This window comes from Leptonychotes weddellii, chromosome 3 (assembly GCF_054177405.1).
Source record: "Leptonychotes weddellii isolate Sample4059 chromosome 3, ASM5417740v2, whole genome shotgun sequence".
NCBI classification, from domain to species: Eukaryota; Metazoa; Chordata; class Mammalia; order Carnivora; family Phocidae; genus Leptonychotes; species Leptonychotes weddellii.
The window spans coordinates 35,772,286-35,795,930 of NC_138371.1; the positions used below are offsets into that span (position 1 = coordinate 35,772,286).

The 23,645-nt window shown below is 37.8% G+C and overlaps 1 protein-coding gene across 1 annotated transcript in view; it reads left to right on the forward strand.

Annotated features, from left to right (window-relative positions):
• Positions 1-23,645, forward strand: part of DNAH7 (dynein axonemal heavy chain 7) — a 260,241-nt gene that overhangs the window by 204,442 nt on the left and 32,154 nt on the right. The window contains exons 53-58 of the mRNA XM_081815321.1: positions 5,201-5,327; positions 6,593-6,787; positions 9,235-9,327; positions 15,132-15,308; positions 17,692-17,853; positions 20,274-20,474. Coding sequence (XP_081671447.1) covers positions 5,201-5,327; positions 6,593-6,787; positions 9,235-9,327; positions 15,132-15,308; positions 17,692-17,853; positions 20,274-20,474 — 955 coding nt within the window. The remainder of the gene's footprint in view (positions 1-5,200; positions 5,328-6,592; positions 6,788-9,234; positions 9,328-15,131; positions 15,309-17,691; positions 17,854-20,273; positions 20,475-23,645) is intronic.

Consider the following 23,645-nt stretch of genomic DNA (forward strand, 5'->3'; position numbering starts at 1 on the left):
CAGCACCCATTATCTCTTGTTTTCTTGGTGCCGTTGTTCTATTAGGTGTGAGGTGATCTCTCATCGTGGTTTTGATCTGCATTTCCCTGATAATTAGTGACACTGAGCATCTTTTCATAGGCCCTGTTGCCTATTTTGATGTCCTCTTTAGAAAGATGTCTATTTAGGTATTCTGCCCATTTTTTAATCAGATTTTTTTTGTTATTAAGTGGTTAGCTCTTTGTATATTTTGGATATTAACTCTTTATTCGATACATGGTTTGCAAAAATTCTCTCCCATGGCTGCCCTTTCATTTTTTTGCCGTTGTTATTGTTTCCTTTGGGGTTTTTCGTGTGTTTGTTTGTTTGTTTGCTTGTTTTGAAGTACAGTTGGCACACAATGTTATATTAGTTTCAGGTGTACAACAATGATTAGACAAGACCCGTATGTTATGCTGTGCTCACGACAAGGGTAGCTCCCATCTGTCATCATACAACACTATTGCAATATCATTGACTTATTCCCTATGCTGTACCTTTTATTCCTGTGACTTATCCATTCCATAACCGGAGGCCTGTACCTCCCACTCCCCTTCACCCATTTTGCGCATCCCCTCAACACCCTCCCCGCTGGCAACCAGCAGTTCTCTGTATTTAGGGGTCCATTTCTGCTTTTTGTTTGTTTGTTTTGTTTTTTAGATTCGACATAGGAGTGAAATCATATGGTATTTGTCTTTCTCTGTCAGACTTATTCGCTTAGCTTTGTATCTTCTAGGTCCATCCATGTTGTTACAAATGGCAAGATCTCATTCTTTTCTATGGCTAAGGAATATTCCAGTGTGTGTGTGTGTGTGTGTGTGTGTGTGTGTAAACTCCATGTTCTTGGGGCACCTGGGTGGCTCAGTCATTAAGCATCTGCCTTGGGCTCAGGTCATGATCCCAGGGTCCTGGGATCGAGCCCCGCATCGGGCTCCCTGCTCCGCGGGAAGCCTGCTTCTCCCTCTCTCACTCCCCCTGCTTGCGTTCCCTCTCTTGCTGTGTCTCTCTCTATCAAATAAATAAATAAAATCTTTAAAAAAAAAAAAACAAAAACAAAACTCCATGTTCTTTATCCATTCATCTATAGACGGGCACTTGTGTTGCTTCTGTATCTTGGCTATTGTAAATAGTGTTTTCATTTTCTTTGGATAAATACCCAATAGTGGAGTTACTGAATCGTATGGTATTTTTATTTTGAAGTTTTTTGAGGAAACTCCATACTGTTTTCCACAGTGGCTGCACCAATTTATCTTCCTACCAGCAGTGCACAAGTGTTCCTTTTTCTCCACATCCTTGCTGACACTTGTCTTTTTGATTCTAGTGATTCTGAGAGGTGTCATCTGATACCTCATTGTGGCTTTGATTTGCATTTCCTGGGTGACTAATGATGTTGAGCATCCTTTCATGTGTCTGTTTGACATCTGTATGTCTTTGGAAAAATGTCTATTCAGACCCTCTGCCTATTTTTAATCAGATTATTTGGGTTTTGGTTTTGAGTTTTGTAAGTTGTTTATATATTTTGGATATTAATCCCTTATCAGATATATCATTTGTGAATATCTTCTCCCATTCAGTAGTTGCTTTTTTGTTTTGTTGATGGTTTTCTTCACTGTGCAAAAGCTTTTTATTTATGGAGTCCCAATAGTTTATTTTTGCCTTTTTTTCCCCTTGCCCAAGGAGATGTATCTAGAAAAATGTTGCTCAGGCCAATGTGAAAGAAATTACTGCCTGTTTTCTTCTAGGAGTTTTATGATTTCAGGTCTCACATTTAGATCTTTAATCCATTTTGAGTTTGTTTTTGTGTATGGTGTAAGAAAATGGCACAGTTTTATTCTTCTGCATGCAGCTGTCCAGTTTTCCCAGCACCATTTGTTGAAAAGACTGTCTTTTCCCCTATTGTATATTTTTGCTTCCTTTGTCATAGATTAATTGCCCATGTAAGTATAGATTTATTTCTTGGTGCTATTTTTTTTTTTATTGTTTCTTTTGCTGTGCAGAAGCTTTTGGGTTTGAATTAGTCCCATTTGTTGATTTTTGCTTTTGTTTGTGCTTTTGGTGTCATGTCTAAGAAAATCATTGCTGAAATAATTGATAGGTTTCTTCCCTATGTTTTCTTTTGGAGTTTTATGATATAAGGTCTTAAGTTTACATCTTTGACCCATTTTGAGTTAATTTTTATGAGTGGTATGAGATAGGTGTCCATTTTCATTGTTCTGCATGTACATGTTCTGCCATTTGTGACATGGATTGACCTTGAGCACATTATGCTAACCAAGATAAGTCAGAGAAAGATAAGTAATGTGGATATCACTTACATGTGGAATCAAAAAAAAAAATTCATGCCTGTAAAAACAAAAAACAACAACAAACAGTGAAATGGTGGTTACCAGGGGAAGGGGCTTGGTAGGATAAATTGATGGTGTTTAAGGGTATAAACTTGTAACAACTAGTAAAATTATTTCTTATTTCCTTTTACTCAGCAATGAAAACATATTTCATTTTTGCTTACCTTCTGATGGTTATTATTCATAATAACTCTTAACTATTACACCAAACATGTTTTTAATGCTATATATATATGACTGTGACATATATATACTGTGAAATAGCCATAGTAATTTGGATCATTTTTTAATCAAATTTTTAATATAGCAAAATAAATAACTATAGCCAAAAAAACCCATAGTACAAAAACAAAAATCTAATGAGGATATAGCTTTGTTATAGGGACCAAACAGAAATCTCTCTCAGAAAACAATATAAATGTATACACACACACGCACAGTGTTTTTTCTTTTCCCTCCGCTTCTATCACTATCATTTTTCCCATGTTATTACTCTTCTGAAACATAACTTTTAATAGTTGCACAATGTACCATTTTATGAATGTGCCATGATTTTCATGTTTTAAGACTCACAGGTAGGGGGCCTGGGTGGCTCAGTTGTTAAGCGTCTGCCTTTGGCTCAGGTCATGTTCCCAGGGTCCTGGGATCAAGCCCCGCATCAGGCTCCCTGCTCAGCGGGAAGCCTGCTTCTCGCTCTCCCACTCCCCCTGTTTGTGTTCCCTCTCTTGCTGTGTCTATCTCTGTCAAATAAATAAATAAAATCTTTAAAAAAATAAGACTCACAGGTAATCTCCAGCTTTCAAATTATTAATAATACCGCAATAAATATAAATGTCCACATTGTTAATTATTTCTATAGGCTAGAATTCCAAAATTAGAACAAAGGTGTTTACTTCTTTCAGACTCCTGAATGATTATTCAAATATACAACTCCATTGGAGGAACGCAAATGATCTTATATCCCCGTATCACACATCAGCATTGAAAATTATCATGTTTATCCTCTTTTTCACTGTAACAGATTATTAAAATATTGTATTTTAATCTGCATTTTTATCACTGAGACTGAAATTGAATTTCTTTTTTTTTTTTTTTTTTGAGATTTTATTTATTTGTGAGAGAGAGAATGAGAGACAGAGAACATGAGAGGGAGGAGGGTCAGAGGGAGAAGCAGACTCCCTGCTGAGCAGGGAGCCCGAAGCGGGACTCGATCCCGGGACTCCAGGATCATGACCTGAGCCGAAGGCAGTCGCTTAACCAACTGAGCCACCCAGGCGCCCTGAAATTGAATTTCTAATACAAGTGATCCTTATAATTTTCCCTTCAATCTTCCTATCTATAAGAGGAAATTTGTTTTAAAGTACAGACATTTTTATTTTATTCTAGAAAGACCAAATCTGAGTTACCCTGTATTAATTGTACTGTTACAGATGAGACCAATTAAATACCAAGTGTGAAAAGACCATGATTAGCATAAAAATGGGGACAGGAATAGTCTGATTATTTTAAATCTTCAGAGAATTCAACTATATTTCAGCAACTAGTTTCAAAGCCCTCTCTACCAAGCCCTTTTCCAGAGTTCTCAACTAGAAATAAAATACATAAATTTGTTACAATTTTCTTTATGAGAATGCTGGCAGGGTACAAAATAATCAAAGAAATAGGCAAGTAAGGAGAAAATTAGAGCTGAGATGATTGGTAGCCTAGGATATCAGTCTGAAAATAGCCAAGATATGGTGCTACTGGTAGATTATTCTTTCTAGACACATTAAGAAACACTGATAAAATTTTGCTTAATCAAAATACAAACTTTAATACTAATTTTTCCTTCAGATAAGGAAGTGCTTAGTTTGAGCCATTGTCAGTCATTAGCTCTCTGCAAAGGTTTCCAGTCAACTGTTTATTTCTAGTACAACTATTGTAACCTATGTAATAAAAAATATTTTTGAAATTTTTGTTTCAGGGGCGCCTGGGTGGCTCAGTTGGTTAAGCGTCTGCCTTTAGCTCAGGTCATGATCCTGGAGTCCTGGGTCAAGCCCTGAGTTGGGCTCCCTGCTCACTGGGGAGTCTGCTTCTCCCTCTCCCTCTGCTGCTTCCCCTGCCTGTGCTCTCTCTCTCTCTGTCAAATAAATAAAATCTTAAAAAAAGAAATTCTTGTTTCAATGATGGTTTATTTTCCCTATAAGAGAATTAAATGATAATTTTTAAAGTGTTATATTCATGTAAAGAATTGCTATGAATACAGAAAACACATATTAGCACTTACTAGAAAGGTGTTAGTTGCAAATATTGTCATTATTCCTATTTCCATGTTCTATCTATGTGGTAAATAAAAATGGAGTTTATCAAGTTTTGTGATTTCTCCAGCTTTTATGGATTTATGAGCAGAGTAGCACACTACCAAATGTTAATTTAATAAAGAAGCTATTAATTTTAATCTGTGAATTTAATATATAATATAGAACATTTGGAAGCATCTGCAGAATAAGAAAATCAAATTTTACCCCAAGAAATGCTTTATAGTTAAAAATAATCCACAGATCTTTAAACATCATAGATTAATGTACCATGCATTGACTTCTTTCCAAAAGGAACATTAAGTTTTTTTTAAAAAATCAACAGTAAAATGCAATTCTACTGAAGGGTTTCTACATTGTGTAGCTTTCAAATTGGTGCACCCAGTTAATGACGATCATTGATTGTTTTGGGGGTAATTGACCAGAAAGCTTATTAGAAGAATATGCATCTAAATGGTTTATATTAGGTTTCCTTAAGAGCATTTTTTTTAAGGTATAATGCATTTTTATTTATTCACTTGTCTTTCTGTTGACCTGTAGGCTTCAGATTCTGAAGGATCACTTTACTTACTCCCTGTATGTTAATGTCTGCCGATCGCTCTTTGAAAAGGATAAGCTACTCTTTTCCTTTTGTCTAACTATAAATCTGCTACTACATGAACGTGCGGTCAGTACTGTTATAATTTGTAGAAAAAAGACTAACATTTATTCATTAATTTACTAATTTGTATGGGTGTGTGTGGGGGGGTATGTATATATACATACAAAAGGGTTGTAAATAGGTAAACAATAATTATTATAGTTAAGGCAAGACATCACAACTAGACTGAGTTTCACAGAGATGAAAAATAAAGCAGAGTACACTATGTAATTATTACTTAAATTTATGTATGTTTTAGTTTAAAATAAATTAGTTTCTATTAGAATCTCATTTAAGTATGCTAAGAAATTTACTAAATATGTTGATATATTTACACCAAGTAATCATATAAATGGTAATGTTTTTAAGAACTTGCGCAAGTTAGTCAAATCCATTTGGGCTTAACAATACCTGTCATAAATTTTTGTTCTATTTCAAATCTATTCATTTAAAATATAGGAAACACCTTTAGAATGAAAGAGGTATTGAAAAGAGTGATAAACAAAATTCACTATTTTATTTACTTAGGTGTTTAAGATTTATTAATTTGATTTGGTGATGTATTGGTTGAATTCTGAAGGAATAAAGGTTTTATTCTTGCATTTCTTGCAAAAGTTTCATAGGAGTACCTCATTACATTTTACGGAGAATAGTTGAAAATATGGCAGATTGAATGCTTTCTGTCTTCCCAACATTTTTATTTTATTTATTTTTATATTTATTAAGTATAGTTGCCACACAGTGACACACAGTAGTTTTAGGTGTACAACATAGTGATTCATCACCTCTATACCACCAAGTGTAACTACCATCTCCCACCACATAATGCGCTTACAATACCATTGACTACATTCCTTACCTGTACCTTTCATTCCTGTCACTTCCTCATTTCATACTGAACGCCTGTATCTCCCACTCCCCCTCACCTGTTTTTGCTGATTCCCCCACCCTCTCCTTTCTGTCTTCCCACAATTTTTAGAGCCTGTAAGACTCTAAACAGACATTTTTAGAAAACATATACTCAAAGAGAATTTTTATATTTAGATTAGTAATTCTGGAGGAAAATTATCAAAAAGTAGTTATCTAGAATGGAAATATTTTGAAAGCCAGTTATAATGGGTAAATTGGTTTCATATGAGTAAGTACTGAGCTGCTATACTGTAGCTATAGGATTCCATAAGGACCATACCTAAAACTTGAAAATCAATAGTCAGTTCTTTTAAAATGGTTTAAATGTATTATGTATATAATGAATTCATTTCTGACTCTTCATGATACTTTGTTTTCCAAAGATTAATAAAGCTGAGTGGAGATTTCTGCTGACTGGTGGCATTGGATTGGATAATCCTCATGCCAACCCTTGCACATGGCTTCCTCAAAAATCATGGGATGAAATATGTCGACTGGATGATTTACATTCCTTCAAAACCATTCGTAGGGAGTTTATGCACTTAAAGGATGGATGGAAAAAAGTATATGATAGTTTGGTATGTTTTTAACCCTTTTGCTTATTCCAAAGTTTTTAAAGGGACAAAATAATGCTAAGTAATTTATTCTTATCTTTGACTAAAAACAATATTTAATTAAGCTTTAAATAACTGGTCAGATTTTGAAATCAAGGTTTAGATTTATATTATCCCCACCTTCTAAATTGGTAGTTCTCTTCTGAACTTCTGTTCAAATCCTTAAATCCTCAAATGTGTGGCGATGCAGAGTCCTTAAAATATTTTTTTTGGATTTCCATACCAGGTTTTTATTTATTAACAATTTAGACCTTGCAATCATAATAGCAAGTGAGTTAAAAATTTTATAAAATAGGGGCACCCAGCTGGCTCAGTTGATAGGGCATGGGACTCTTGATCTTGGGGTTGGAAGTTCAAGCCCCATGTTTGGTGTAGAGATTACTTAAAAATAAAATCTTTTAAAAAAATTTTCACAGGGGTGCCTGGGTGGTGCAGTTGAGTGTCTGACTCTTGGTTTCAGTTCAGGTCATGATCTTTGGGTCATGGGATCGGGCTCCACACTCAACACAGGACCTGCTTAAGACTTCCTCTCCCTCTGCTCCTCCTGCTGGTGCTCTCTCTCTAAAATAAAGAAATCTTAAATTTTTTTTTTTTTTTTTTACAAAGGAGCTATTGTTTAGATTTTCTGAGTGCAGGATATAAATGCAGATATAAGCTAGAATGCCGGATAGAAGCTAATAAACATTTTTGTCATTTGACATGAAGTGTAGGGGCCAAGGGCAGGCTACCTAAAATGGGCCACTTTGGCATATGGATTATTTTAAATAAAAGTTACTTAAGGGACAGCCTATGCAAGAGGATCCTCTGTCCCCCTGAGAGTGGAAATAAATCTCCCATGTGAAAGGTATCCTCCCTGTACCAGTAGGTAAAAAGACATCCTCATCACTGGAGACCAGGAATTTAGAGCATAGAAGGCTGTATCAACAGCCCTTGTTACTTTTTACTAATTTACTAACCCCAGCCCAAATTCTGTTTAGAATTCCTTACTAACTGAAACTCCCAAAGTTAAGTTTTCTTTTTTTTCCTCACAGATTTATGGTCTCTTTGTCTAGAAAGTATAAAAACTACCTGCCTTAATCACTTTTTTTTTTTTTTAAAGAGAACTGATGCTTTGATCACTTCTTTAGGTCTCAGTGTCATGATTGGGCCTCTATGTACATGTAATAAAACTTTGGTTTTTTTCTCCTGTTAATTTGCTTCATGTAAATCTAATTTGTACTCTGGCTAGAAGAACTGTGGACAGAATAAAATTTCCACCTCCCTTTCAGAGGGAAAAGCTAATTATTCTCAAACAATTTTTCATGGGACCCTATCTTGATAATTGGAGACTATTATAGTCAACACAAACCGTAAAACAGTTTCCCTTCTGGAATACATAGAAATTGTTGCCTGCCTTCACTTTTTTTTTTTTTTTTTTTTAGCATGAGGGCTAATAGTTTGCCAATTCATAATTATTTTTTTATACTCCTTTATTTCTACTCTCATGACATCCTGCTTTCCTGGGTTTAATATGTAAGAGCTCTCTTTGGGGAAGATGGGAAGAAGAAAGAAAGAGCAAGATATGTGGAGAATATTTTTTATTTGGTTACCAACTTGTATTATACATGACAATGAGAGTGTATCTATACATAAATGCAAATATTGTGGACTGAATCTCTTTTGGATCTCTCTCTGTTAGTAATAAAAATCTATTTCTTAGAGACAAATATGTTTTTGTGAGTACTTCATTCTAATTTGAAACAGAAATATTATTGACTATGCTGAAGCATGGAGATTTCTAATATGAGATACCACATAGCCTTCCCTAGAGTTTTAAAATTTTTACAAATATCTCCTTTATTTTTTTATTTTTTTTTATTTTACCCCTCCTGAGATCTTAATGCCTCTCTTCTTGTGTATTTTTAATAGCTTTCTCTCTTTTTTGGCTTCTTTTTTACTATATACAGTTTCAAATATACCTTTATAAAAAAGACACCAAAACATTGTTCAAAACAGGAAATATCATAATAAATTTAAGTATAATGCCTTTCTTCTTTTGTAATAAATATTTATTTTTATAAATAGATGATGACAGTAGTTGGTAGGTTTTTAAATGCCTTTGGAGAAATAATGGGAAAACTCCATATGCACATTTTTTAATAACAGGATTCATTTTGTCTAATGATTAGTATTCATATTGACATTAACCTGCTTAATTCATGTCCTAGTTTTGATCCCTTTGTGGTGTTTTAAATTTTCTTTTCATTCCTTATTTCCTAACTTTACCCCAGCCTAATAAAATTTACATTAGTCTTCTTGATTTCATTTAGTCATTATACGCTTTCCCTAAAAATCAGTTTCTAAGTCAAAATACTATTCTCTTTAGAAATAATCTCTAAAATAACACTGAATTATGTCTACTGCAATTCTAGGAGCCACATCATGAGGTTTTTCCTGAAAATTGGGAAGATAAAGCAAATGAGTTTCAAAGGATGCTTATCATTCGTTGCTTGAGGCCAGACAAGGTAAGTGCAAGCTTTTAAAGCAGCTCAGTGATTCCAGTCCCCACCCCGCCATTCCAGTCCCGACAACTTTTATTTCCTTCCATGATCACAGTGGAGGTGGAGGAGCCTGGCGGTACTAATCCCACTTCCTTCCAATGCAGTCATTTTTCAAGGAGTTTGTGTATCATTAAAACCACACTAAGTTAAGAACTGAGCAGACTATATTTTATAGTTTTATTTATTTTATGATTCTTTTAATTTATGCTTCCCCAATTCCCTACAATCTACTTCTTTTACATGCTGTAATCCTTATTCTTATTAGTTTGATGATATTAGTCAATGGTGTTTATGTTAGCGCCAAGCAGATAGAGTAGACTTTCTGTCTTTTCAAATGCCATCTTTATATGTAGTTCTCGGTTGGCCTTTGGAAAGCTAGTAGAGTATCATTTTTAAGACATTCATCACTGCTAACTACAAAGGAAAATGTCAATACTGTTCGTTTTAATTTCTTTAAATGGTAAATTATATAACCAATGAATCAGCTGACCTGTCATGTCAGCAAATCTCAGTACTCAGTGACATTCTCATTTGCATTATTATATGCTATTTATTCATCTAAGTATAAAGACATCCACAGAGATATCCATATACTCTGAAAAAAATGTAGATATTAGGTATGTTGAGAAAAAATTGAAAAAAATAACCTGGTTGCCCTCTGTTACTACTCAAGTAAAAGTAATACATAATGATTTCAAAATTTACTATATTCACAATTTGAGTTGCTAGGGGATATAAGACAGTACTTCCATCCTAACAACAAAAAACCAGAATTTAGGTGGTGAGAGCAATTTAGTTTTGAAAGTTTTTGCATGCATCAGTGCCAAGTGGGGCAGAGACACTCTTCCCTCTGTAAGCCATGGTCTGTTGAACGAACACATGCAATTCTTGCTTGGCTTGTCAGTGTGTTCTTCGCCAGGGCCCAAGTATCCATTAGGCATCGTGCCTAGAGCCCATGATACTTCTAGTTGTTTATGCAAATGTTTTAATTCTGTTTAAAAATAGCAAATATAATCCAGTCTATTTTAAGCTTATAATTATACCAAAACAATTATAAAATATAATTTTTGATATTTTTTCATGGGGGAAGGGATGTACAAGGTGCCTGGGGCCTACGAAAGTCATAATGCTGGGACGCATGGGTGGCTTAGTCGGTTAAGCATCTGCCTTCAGCTCAGCTCATGATCCCAGCATCCTGGGATCAAGACCTGCATGGGGCTCCTTGCTCAGCGGGGAGCCTGCTTCTCTCTCTGCCTGCCGCTCCCCCCCTGCTTGTGCGCTCGCTCGCTCTCTTTCTCTCTCTGACAATTAAATTAATAAAATCTTAAAAAAAAAAAAGTCATAATGCTTGCCCTGCTCTTAGGTGTTGGAAGTAGCCACAATTGTTTAGGAATCATTAAAATAATGAAACCTTCTCGGCCTTGGTAGCCCTTTCAAAAATGAATTGCCACTGAAACTTTAGTGTTAAGCCTTCAGAAGTTTTCCCTGGAAGTATTAAATATGGAAGAATATGAAATATTTCACACTCTTGCCTAATACGGCTTCCTCCTTTAAAACCTTTTATTAAAATTTTCAAAGGTTTTTACTTTGTTTTCTAAGCTCTATAGACCATTCCACTAAAATGACTCCGCATGTACCACCAATCTTTTCCTCTCAGTGTTTGAAGAAACAAAGAAGCTTCTGTTCATGTTTTATATCAGTTTATTGCAGACTTTCACCTATAAATATGTTCCCCAGTTTTATGTTTTAAAAAGTTTGACATTTTAATCTGAAAATACATTGAGCTACCAAAAAGATCAAATATTACTTTCCTTATTCATTCTCCTTTTAAAGTGTATTTGAGGGAGATGAGGAGTTAGATATTCATGCTGAGGGGTTTTGTTTGTATGTTTTTGTTTTTATTTATTTTTTATTCTACTAACTTTCTTTTAAAGATTTTTATTTGAGAGAGAGAGCACATGCGTGCATGAGCAGGGGGAGGAGGAGAGGCAGAAGGAGAGGGAGAAATAGACTCCCCGCTGAGCAAGGAGGCCGACGTGGGGCTCATCCCAGGACCCTGGGATCATGACCTGAGCCGAAGGCAGACGCTTAACCGACTGAGCCACCCAGGCGCCCCTGTTTTTGTTTTTAAATCAATTGAGGTGAAATTTATGGTTTTATACTTTACATAGCTACTCTGTCCAATACTTTGGCACCCTGTCTTATAACTTTGCCCCATGTGTTTCCATATCTTCTTTAGAGTTTTCCTCGGGTAGTTGGATGAATGTAGACATTTTAATACTATTCACTAATATTTCCGGTTCTCCTCCCTTGCACACATGAGGTGAAGGACTCTGGCCATAAACTTTGCTTTGGCCAATAAAATGTGAGAAGTGTCAGGACAGAAGCATTTAACTTCCAGCATGAGACTCTCCAGGGTAACCCCCCCGCCATCAACATTGTGGAATCACATTTGATATTAAAGTGCCATCACTGAGGCGACCCAGTGAGTAGGTTGCCTGCACACACAGGACTTTGCAGGGATAAGAAACAAGCTTTTTATTGTGTTAAGTCACTGAGATCTGGAAATGTTTGCTACTAGAGCATAATTCAATTTAACCTAAGTGATTAATGACCATTAGCTATACAATCACACCTATAATCCTTAACAGAAAAAGAATTACTGGTATGCTCTTCTGTTACTAGCAACCTCAAACCTTTCAATCTTGCTGTTACCAGGTATTCCAAGTTCTAGTGGTAAATTGGGATTTTGGAATCTGTGTATATTTAAAAATAATATATGGCTATTATACTTTTAAAAGAGTGGTTTTCCCAAAGTAACATGGCATTAGCATACCAGAGAAAGGAACAGTGCTATATGAGGCTTTTATTTGGGCTAGTGCTCTGTAGATTTTTATTTCCTTGCAGTCTCTAAGTCATGAGATACTGTATCTATCCACCAGGAAGATCACCAATTGCTTCATCTCTAGTTTTCAGTAGACATTATTTGGTAGCACAATTTTTTGTTTGTTTGTTTCCTTTCCACTGCTCTGTCCTCAAAACGAACTCCACCCAGTGGTAAGAAGCCACACACACCAGGTTCTCCAATGCTCTAGTTTAGAAAAAATATAAAAGATGCTCTTTAAATCACCAGTAGGAAAAATGAGACGGGCTTACACTTTTGTGAAGAATTTAGTATTTTATAGTGTTTTATTGATAAAAGAAACATATCAGGGGAATAAATACTGAAGTGTGCAGCGTTTTGAGCCCATTTACAAAATGAAGAGCTTCTGGCCACCGTTCTCTCCTTCTGAACTGTAAACAGAAAGCCAGTTAATCAGCTTTCAATAAGAAACTTGTCAAATATAAGGGACTATGTTTCTCTGACCTCAGATAAATCCTACAGGAATTTGCAATACATAGAAAAACATAAAAGGAAGTCCACAAACTTCATTCCTGCCTTTGGGAAGATGGCTGCTTAAATTAGTCTGTAATTTTTGTTACTGACAGATTTCATTTTACAGACCTAATGCTTGCATAATCAGATTGCAGAAGCAAACCCAATTCTATTGCCTTGCAAACTGAACAGCAAGCACAGCTTAATTCACCTTGGGAGCTACAGTTTGGTCTTGGGAGCAAGTCTTACTCAGGTTAAAATTAAAACAAAAACAAAAACAAAAACACTGAAAGTTGTGTTCACTCACCCCCATGTGTGCACCCCTAACTTGGTCCTCCAGCCAGGTCTACATATGAGCAGTGGCTGACAGCATCCTGAACCACTCACAAAAGAGAGGGGACACTTATAACTCCAGTTTACTAAAAGTAAAACCATGAACTTAAAAGCCTTGGGCTTTTGTTTGTAAAACTCTAATTTAGTGAAGAAGTCAGCCTTGGGAAGAGATTGTGAAAAAAAAAAAGTTTCATTTTCTGTTAGTTGCTGTTGATTTTTTAATGTAGTGAGGAAGACCAGCTGTGGGGAAAAAAGTAAGGCGAAAGGCAAGGACAAGGCCCAGGATAGACAGGATAGTTTTAGTTTCCTGCAATAAGCTTGGTATCTGTGTGCATTCAAAATATCTGAAACATGAAATAACTTATATAGAAATGAAACTTTTTGTATGGGTGAATTATTATGCTGTGACTTTTGTTTAGAATTTCTATAATTAGAATCTCACCTTCACAAAAAGAGGCATCCCAAGTTTTTATTCATTCATTGTTCAGTATATATTTATTGTGTACAAAGAATTTATGAGTCATCATGTGAGGTAGGTCCTTGTCAACACAGTGCTTATACACTGTTGTTATTCTTCTGTAATTTTTCTGTAGTTGAATGAACCTAGAGAAATATTGGGGAGGGATTTAAAAATCTAATTTAAGTCCAGATATTCCTTCAGGGGTCCCCAGGTCCCCACCTTCACACCCTCTGTCACGCACACTCATCCACACTAGGATTTACGCCGTTTAAGGCATTGTGACCTGTCAATGATTTTGACTTACAAACCTTGTGTGAATAGATGATCAGGAGAATACACAATTAAAGTTCGGAACTACTTGTAACTTTTTCCAGAGGAGACCCCCTTTTTGAGATACTTGGTATTTGGAAATTGCTCTTGCAATTTGCTCCAAGTTCAGGAAAGGTGCCAGCTGGTGGAGTTGACGACCTAATTTAGAGTGTTGTGCGTATACACAAGGCCATCCTTGGGTATGAGCAGGTATCCAGTTAGAGTGATTCTGAGGCCTTCAAAATATCTTTGGGTTCCTGTCACTCCATTACTCCTCTTCCTGGGATATGTTGTCTACATAATTTATTAAGCTAGACATAGGGATACTGGTCTGTTAAACCTATCTTTATCACTTGTTTGGCTCACATCTGAGATGTGATTAGCTTGGAGCCATTGTCCAGATAGAAAAGGTGTAGACCCTTCATTAGAAAGAGGGAAGGAAAGGGGCGCCTGGATGGCTCAGTTGGTTAGGCATCCGACACTGGGTTTCAGCTCAGGTCATGATCTCAGGGTGATCCGATCAAGCCCTACTTAGGGCTTCACATTCAGCGGGGCATCTGCTTGAGATTCTCTCCCTCTGCCCTGCTCTCTCTTTTTTTCTCTCTCTCTCAAATAAATCATTTAAAAAAGAGAGAGAGAGAGAAAGAGGGAAGGATGTATTAGAGGCTATACATCAGCCACATTGATGAACAAAATTCCATTTCCACAATGAATGCCTGGGAGGGGCCTCCAAACCACAGAGTTCTCCTCATTCTCACACATGATCCCTGAAAGTACACAGGTATGTTATCAGGAATTTTCTGCAAGACAGTTTTGGCTATTTCTCAGGAGTATAGCTTGTTCTTCTTTCAAAGTGCTTTTCTTTTTGCTTTCTTTCTGTTTCTTTTCCCAGCTATATTGATTCTTTCTTGATGGTATAGTACTGTATAAATCACTCTCAAATTTCTACTTTTGAGTTGTGGATTTTTAGAACATAGTATTTTAAAACTTAAGTAAAGAGTTAAGGTTTCTTATATTCTTCATCCACTACGTGCTGAATGCTCATTGAAGGGAAGAAAAATGCCTTTGAATTCTGGTGCCACTAACCACTCATCTTTTATTATTTAAATAATTTGTCATTTTTTTCTATCTAAAAGACATTCATATAAAGTGATGCCTTTGACCCTCCACCAACATTAACAAATAACTAAGCTAATGTAGTCTTTTGTTTTAAAATATCTTTGGATCTGAACTTTTCAGTTTGTAAGCAGTTTTGAATATTCTTTCAAATATATTCTTGTCCCTCTCTAGGTTATTCCAATGCTGCAAGAATTTATAATCAACAGATTGGGGCGCACATTCATTGAGCCACCCCCCTTTGATTTATCCAAGGCATTTGGAGATAGTAACTGCTGTTCACCACTGATTTTTGTGCTTTCTCCCGGAGCAGATCCCATGGCTGCCCTTCTAAAATTTGCTGATGACCAGGTACTTTAAAATAGATGAGGTTATCTGATATTATAAAAATGAGTATTTTCCAGCCAAATTTTTTTAAAAAACAAACTTGCTTATCCTAAGTGGGGGAGGGAAAGGTAAAAATTGATCACTCACTTAGCTCTCGAAAGACTTGGGGGGTCCAAAGTTGACAGTCTCAAGAAAATGATATTTAGATGGCAGCACTGACATTAAAATAATTTTCTATACCCAGATTATAAAACCAGAACTTGGGGGCACTCACTCTTATTTTGGGGCGACAGAGGGACTCTCTGACATTATGGCATCAGTGTAGGAGCTTGGGTTGATTTAATAAATTCAAGTCTGGACTGTGACCCTGGGGAGAACCTTCTCTGATCCTGCCCCTTCTCCCAGTCTCTAATGGGGGACCTTCTTGACTCTCCAGGACAATCATATATTACAGGTACTTTACCAGGTTAGAATACATTCTAATATTTATATTTCAAGGCTTTAAAAATTATTCAAATGAATTTACTGTCAATTTTCTTACAACATTCAACCAAGAGTAAGAAAATCTTCATAAACAGGTGACTGGCCATTTTCAAGTTGATTTTTTTTTTTCCCTTTTGGTCTAACCAAAATAACATTTTATGGAAGTAATACTGACATTTCTTTTTTTTTTTAAGATTTTATTTATTTGACAGGGAGAGGCACAGTGAGAGAGGGAACACAAGCAGGGGGAGAGGCAGAGGGAGAAGCCGGCTTCCCGCCGAGCAGGGAGCCTGATGCGGGGCTCGATCCCAGGACCCCGGGATCCTGACCTGAGCCGAAGGCAGACGCTTAACGACTGAGCCACCCAGGCGCCCCAATACTGACATTTCTAAAACCATCACCACTGCTTTTATTGTGCTTTATATATACTGTTAATTTTGCTAGACCATGTTATGCACATCTGTCTTTTAATTCTTAAAGCAATCCTGTGAGGTAAATAGCGGCATCTCCATTTTATAGAGAGGGACACACAAGCATGGAGAGGTCAAGTGGCTTCTTAGAGGCCACACAGCTAAATGGTTAAAATACTCTTTGTTAGGCTAATTTATTGTAATACTTCATGTTTTGTTCACTGGGTGTGATTCTTAGATCCTTCGGAGTGATAGCGGAGTACAGCACTTAGCACTGGTTAAAGACGTGCTGGAGCTCGGCTGGCAAGACCACAGCACCTGGGCCTGTGATCGTATCCCGAGCGTCCGGGGCGTGTAGGGCCTTCATAGGCTACACTGAGGACTTGGAATACAATGGGATGATGTAGGGTTTTAGGCAACAAAGTGACATGATCTGATCTGTAGTTTATACAGCTCATCCTAGCTGCAGTGGGGAGAATTTATTTGAGTGGTGCAAAATGGAAGCAGGGCATTAGTTAGGGAGCGGCTGCTAAAAGGCCAGGAAGAGCAAAGGTGGGAAGGACCAGAGTGGCAGTGGTGTGGATGCTAGAATTCATTTTAGGTGGGATTCACCCTCTCCACATCAACATGACCTTTTCGATCCTTTGAGATCTTCCTAGCTCCTCACCATTCTTCTTCCCACATTGTACAACGTGATTGTTCTCTGGCCCCTGCGTAGGACTGCTCAGTGCATTGTCTTCACCTGCTATCTCCACTTCTTCCAGAAACAGTAGTATCTGGCTCTGTTTTGTTTTCTGATGCTTCTACCTGCCAGTGTTGATGAGCTGTGGATGTTCATAGGTGGCCTGAGACCCTACTCTAGCACTGCTGCCATAATTCAAGGCCTCATCCGAAGAGGCATTCGGTGATAACTGCCCTAGAGAGAAAGAGCTCAGGGAGTCACAGACACTGTTTCCAGAAGCTGCAGATGAATCAGGCTGTAGGAGAAATGCATTCCAAACAAACATTCCCACAGAATTCTTTAAAAAAAACTTTTAAATGGGAATTAGAGGTTAATGTTTTTTTTTTCTCTGAACTTTATGCAATAGCCAAATTAATTAAAATATAATTATTCAAAGATCTGGAGGAAACAAGACAAATTCATCTGTCCATAGTTTTCTTTTGGGCTCTGGATTTTAGGACTTGCTGCTTGAAGCCAGGTCTTTTCATCTCATGTTTCCTCATGGTAAAATGTTCTTAATTTTTTTCTTCTCCTATTTCAACAATCAAAGACCCTACGAATTTTCCATTTATTACCATGACTGTTTCCAACATGAACTGACTGACTTGTGTTCTGAGTATTTATAAGATTCTTAATCAGTAAGAATTTTGTTGGCTGCATATGTTTAGACCTTTGAGGGATGCTGCATAATTAAATCTTAATATGCTTCATGTTAACATTTCCTGTAAAAATAATAGTGATTCTTCTTTAAAAATGCATTATCAAATAACATCTTTACTATTTTTGTACACAGGGATATGGGGGATCAAAACTTAGCTCTTTATCTCTTGGTCAAGGCCAAGGGCCCATAGCTATGAAGATGATAGAAAAAGCTATCAAGGAAGGAACATGGGTTGTTCTTCAGAATTGTCACCTTGCCACCTCTTGGATGCCAACCCTCGAGAAAGTTTGCGAGGTAAAAATTCAAGTGTGTTTTTATTAGATTGTATTCCCCCTTCAAAATTAGTGATATACGTGCCATTCAAATCCATGCCCTCCTCTGGTTTGGAGGGCTGCAGGCTAGTGGCTTGGCTGGATTATAGGAGAGATGGGCTCACATGGGGGACTAGGGGACCAGAGGAAATCACACAGTCAGACCTTGCCCAGTCCCTCTCAGCGGGGACAAGGGCTTATGCAGTGAATTGGAAATCTCTCTCATCCACAAGAATAGCCTCGAAGATGGGGGTAAACCACAGTGCAGACAGAAACCAATATACCTTTCATAGCAGCGGACCAAAGACAACAAAGGAGGCTTTTCAGGGTGAAATTCATGTAGCCACTCTAAACCAAAAGGCTTCAGGATTTAACTCTGCTTTAACTCACTTCTCACCTACTTAGACAGTGAGCCTGCCACAGAGGATCAGTCTGAAACCAAAGGAATACTCCTCCACCTGTTCTTGCAGTGGGTTATGGCACTTCCCCATTTTGGTAGGCAGAAATTCCAAGAAGAAAACCCCACATAGCTCAACTGAGGAAACAGAAGACCTGGTGCTTCATTTCAACAAACATAGAGAAAATACATTTGATGTAATTACCCATGACTCTAGACCCTTCCTAACTCAGAGTCCCTTTTGTTACTAATTCACCAAGCTAATGATATAACTTGCACTATCCAGACGTACAATTGAAACTTTAAGGAACAGGTTGTATTTTCCTTTGTGCCACTTGTCACCGTTTTGTCTGCATCTCCCATTGGAATATAAGCCCCATGAGAACAGTGACTTTGTTTTTTGTTCTCTGCTTTATCTCCAGCACCTTGAATTGTGGCTGGCCCAGAGAGACAATCCGTAACTACTTCCTGAATTAGTGAATGAATATTGCTTCTCTGCTTAAAACTCTTCCTTTGCATGCAAGACAGTTTAAACCCTCATCATGGCTGACAACACACTTCCTGTTGACCTTTGCTACCATCTTCTATGACTTCTTTTTTTTTTTTCATCTTCTATGACTTCTTTGCTCTAGCCATTTGAACTTCTTTCACTTTCATTGATACAGCACATTTTTTCAAGAATATAGGCCATCATGGGGCGCCTGGATGGCTCAGTCGGTTAAGCATCTGACTCTTGGTTTTGGCTCAGGTCATGATCTCAGGGTCGTGAGATCGAGCCCCATGTTGTGCTCCACGCTCAGCGGGGAGTCTGCTTGAGTGCTCTCTCCCTCTTCCTCTGCCCCTTCCCCCGCTCTCTCCCTCTCTCACAAATAAATCTTAAAAAAAAAAAAAAGAATATAGGCCATCATGTTATTTCTGTCTGAAAAATGATTCTATTATTTGCCTTACAAACATCTTCTCATCCTTCAGGTGTTACATTAGAGGTTTTATATTCGTGCCTATTTCCTCATGGCTCCTCCATCTCTAGGCCTTTCTCATGACCTGTTGAACTGTGTCATAGATACCCATCAGAGAGTCATATAGGAGAGAAGAGCTGTCCCTAATGGATGACACACGTAGCCCAAAATTCCCATGAGTCATGCTGTTTGAGTCACTGGGCATAGGGCAGCTGGTAGAAGAGAAAAATGGTGCCCTCACTCTCCACTATTGTTATTAAAGAAGGTAGGCACCTCTGTATCCTTCCTAATTGACCCTTGTCTCTTCACCATGTAAGTGCTCAAAAACTGTTTTACTGATAAAGAATTGAAATTAAAAAAAAGCATGAGATACTACTGACATGAACAATTGGGGGAAGTAGCAATAGGGAATGGGACTGACCAGGAAGAGGGGAAAGGGCCTGTGATAATCATTCCTCACCTATACAGCCTTCAAGACAGTGCTAAGTGAGGGTTCCGTTATCCTCCCTAGTGCAGACCTGAATATCCCCTTAAGAAAATGTAGCTGATAGTGATATGTTTTAATGCTTCACCTTTCAAAACGCTCTCTTTTTCTTCTTTTCATCTCTGCTTGGTTTAATATTGACTTATGTTGCTCATTCTCACAACCTGGCTACAGTAAGAAGAATGGATTATTCTTGATCTGGCTCTCGGGCAGAGAATTATAGCTATAAATATTTCAGCAACATCAGTTAAGATATGAGATTTTTTTGGAATGTCTTAGTCTCTACTGTGGCCAACTCTAAATTATGTAATACCTTTGTAATACCTTTGTGAACTTTCTAGTCCTATGATTTAAATTTTTCGAGAAGCACGGCAACACTCTGGGCCTTCTCAATGAAGAATGTTGTTTCAGGGACAGAATCTGATTTTAAGACTTGTGCCTTAAATTGCAGCAGTGGGTTCTATTTTGTAACAGTGCCTCCTCCCACTTCCAACCCATCCCATGCACATATGATCTGGAGACTTCTCTTGGATTTTCCCATTCATGTCTGATTTCCTTTTTTGCAGGAGTTAAGCCCAGAATCCACACATCCAGATTTCCGCATTTGGCTGACAAGTTACCCATCACCAAACTTCCCCGTGTCTGTCCTGCAGAATGGCGTGAAAATGACCAATGAAGCACCGAAAGGTTTACGAGCTAATATCATTCGATCATACCTCATGGACCCAATCTCTGACCCGGAGTTCTTTGGCAGCTGCAAAAAGCCTGTTAGTAATGGCTAAGTCTTGTTACTTCAGCCCTGGGAAGCATTTCAAGTGGCCCCTGGTGATCATGGATGTGTGTGGCTGAGTAAAACTACAAATTAAATAGGCCTCCTGCCCTGCAGTGCCGTTGGTTTTGATTACTGATTATTGACTGTGCTGAAGTCAATTGTATTAATATTTTATTTTAATTTTACCACCAGCCTCATTTCTGCTCAGCTGAGATCTTCTGGGGTGTCATTAATAATGTAGCTTTCTATTTAGAAAGTCAGCTGTAAGCCATTCCCAGTACAAATCTGCTAGGTTGGAGAATCTTGTTTCAGGATATTAACTGAGCCCTTTGCTATTTGGAGCCATATCTTTAAATTAAAACATAAAAATATTTCCTCCATATAACTATAATGAGAGCCAAAATGATTTAACTCCTTGATTGATGGGACTCATAAGGGTCTTTTTTAGCGTCCCCAGGCAAGCAGGGAAACCACCCACTGCTTTCATGATTAGAATTCTATGTGTGAATGTCTGTGACCTAAAATTGTTTCACAGAGTTTTACCATAATTAAAAATGGAAGAGTTTCTTTTTAAGAGGGGTTATGAACCTTGGTAAGTTTTTGCCATTAAACAGCTCATGCTTTTGATATCGGGATATGTTTTAAGTACACATCAAAAGAAAACATTAAAAATAAAGAAGTACTTTCATTAAGCAAAAGTCTTAGGTACTAAAAGAAAGCAAGCACCTGTGTTTAAAACTAAGTCAAGGGGCGTCTGGGTGGCTCAGTCGTTAAGCGTCTGCCTTCGGCTCAGGTCATGATCCCAGGGTCCTGGGATCGAGCCCCGCATCGGACTCCCTGCTCCACGGGAAGCCTGCTTCTCCCTCTCCCACTCTCCCTGCTTGTGTTCCCTCTCTCGCTGTGTCTCTCTCTGTCAAATAAATAAATAAAATCTTTAAAAAATAAATAAATAAATAAAACTAAGTCAAACTTTATCCTATGCTTCTAAGACCTGCTGTATGAGTAGCTTTTGCATTGATTAGGCCCATAGAAAGCGGGTTACTCCCAGGTAGGCGGTGAGGGCATGTCTGCATGTGATAGGTTGGACAGAAGCCCTTTTGCAAAATTTTACTCCCTTTCTTCTTGATCCAAAGGTCTCTCCAGTGGAAGTCACACATATTGGAAGTCTAGGCATTTATGAAACACAATCCAAACCAAAAGCCCAATCTCCTCAAATGCCAAAAGAGTATGTCATCATTTTTGTTTTAACTTCTTATTGGGAAATAATTTTAAACTTACAGAAAAGTGGCAAGTATAAAACTAGTATGAAGAACAGCCCTATGCCCTTTACCCATATTCACCTCCTGTTAATACCCTGGTACTATTATTAGTTTAGTGGATTTGGCAAGGACACGCTCTCTAATTTACTGTGTTCCAAATTTGTCCATTGATTCAATCATGTCCTTTAGAGCATCTTCCCTGCTTACTAAAGGTTGGTCTAGGGTTAGAATGACATTGAGTTGCCATGCCTCTTTGCCTCCTTTAATCTGGAACATTGCCTCCCCTTTCTTTGGCTTTGAGGATATTGACCTTTCTGAAGAATTCATCTCCTCTTGCTTTTTTTAATAGAACATTTCATTTGGGGCTTGTCGATATTTCCTCATGATTAGATTCAAGTTACTCATTTTTAGCCAAAATATGACATTAGTGAAATTGTGTCCTCAGACTATCACATTGGGAGGTACATGATATCCATTTATCCCTCACTGTTGATAGGAATTTTGATCACCCAGAGAAAGTGATGTCTGAGTTCTTCAATGGGTAGTAACTGCTTTGTGCCTTGCAACTAACCATCAGTCTCTGGGGAGACATTTTCAGGCCATGCCAATATCCTCTTTCTCATCAAACTTTACCCCTGGCCCAGCTTTAGTGGCCGTCGATGTATCTTGCCTGAGGCAATTATTTCCTATGATAATTCTAACTCGAGTACTTCCTCCATATTTGACATCTGCCACTCTGCTCTCTGCAACAGCCCTCTGGTCTTCCCCTTTATTTATGTGTTGTTGGTATGGACTCATGAATTCCTTGGTTTTTCCCCCAGTGCTTTACAGTTCATCGCCATCCTTAAGTCTTTTGCTCAAATTGTTCCAGATTGGGTCAGTGGAGCACCTTCAAGCTGGCCCCTCTGTACTAGGTCCCATCATTTATTATTATTATTGTTGTTGTTGTTGTTATTACTTAACCTTCTTACATTTTTGGCATAAGATGCTGCAGACTTCTCAGTCATCCAACCCTGACACCAGCCATTTTTCTGTGAAGTCCTGGTTCTAGAGACCTAGATCTGGGTGCTGGATGAGCTCAGTGCTACTGCCTTGTTTTTGGTTCTTGGTCTTTTCAGGGGAGAAACTTTGGAGATATATGCATGTACTCTCACACACATACACATACATACAAATATATATACACACATATGTGCGTAAGTACATGCACACATACATATTCATTCTCATATTTCAGAGGTGATGAGTTTGTAACAGTATATCCAACTTCTGTCCATCCACCCAGGGTTCTTTCTTACTTTCCCTCATTTCATATGTGCAGGTCACTTCTACACTGAGCATCTGGTTCCCACATCATCAGCACATTTACCAATTTGCTTGGTTCTGTAATGTATCTATAATAGTCCTAGGGGTGCCTGGGTGGCTCAGTGGGTTAAGTGTCCCACTCTTGATTTCAGCTCAGGTCTCCATCTCAGGATTCTGAGCTCAAGCTCCATGCTGGGTGTGGAGCCTACTGAAAAATAAAATAAAATAAATAAAATGAAATGAAATAAAATAAAATAGTTCCCAAATCCACACAGCATGTGTCACTTTGCTTTTTCCCACCTCTCTGGTTAAACTGATGCTACTTTGCTCTTGTCTCCACTCCCCCTTTCAGTTTATTCCACAGGGGACACTTCCACCTGCCCTTGGATAAAACTCTGGGCAGTATCATGGCTTTTCTGGTTACTGTCAGATAATGAAATGACCTATGGTCATTTTAACTTGCAAAGCCAGTCTTGATTCAGAAATCAGAAAGTACAGTGCAGTGTGTTAATCAATACATACTTAACTTTTCCTTAAAATGTAGGCTTTGGGGCGCCTGGGTGGCTCAGTTGGTTAAGCGACTGCCTTCGGCTCAGGTCATG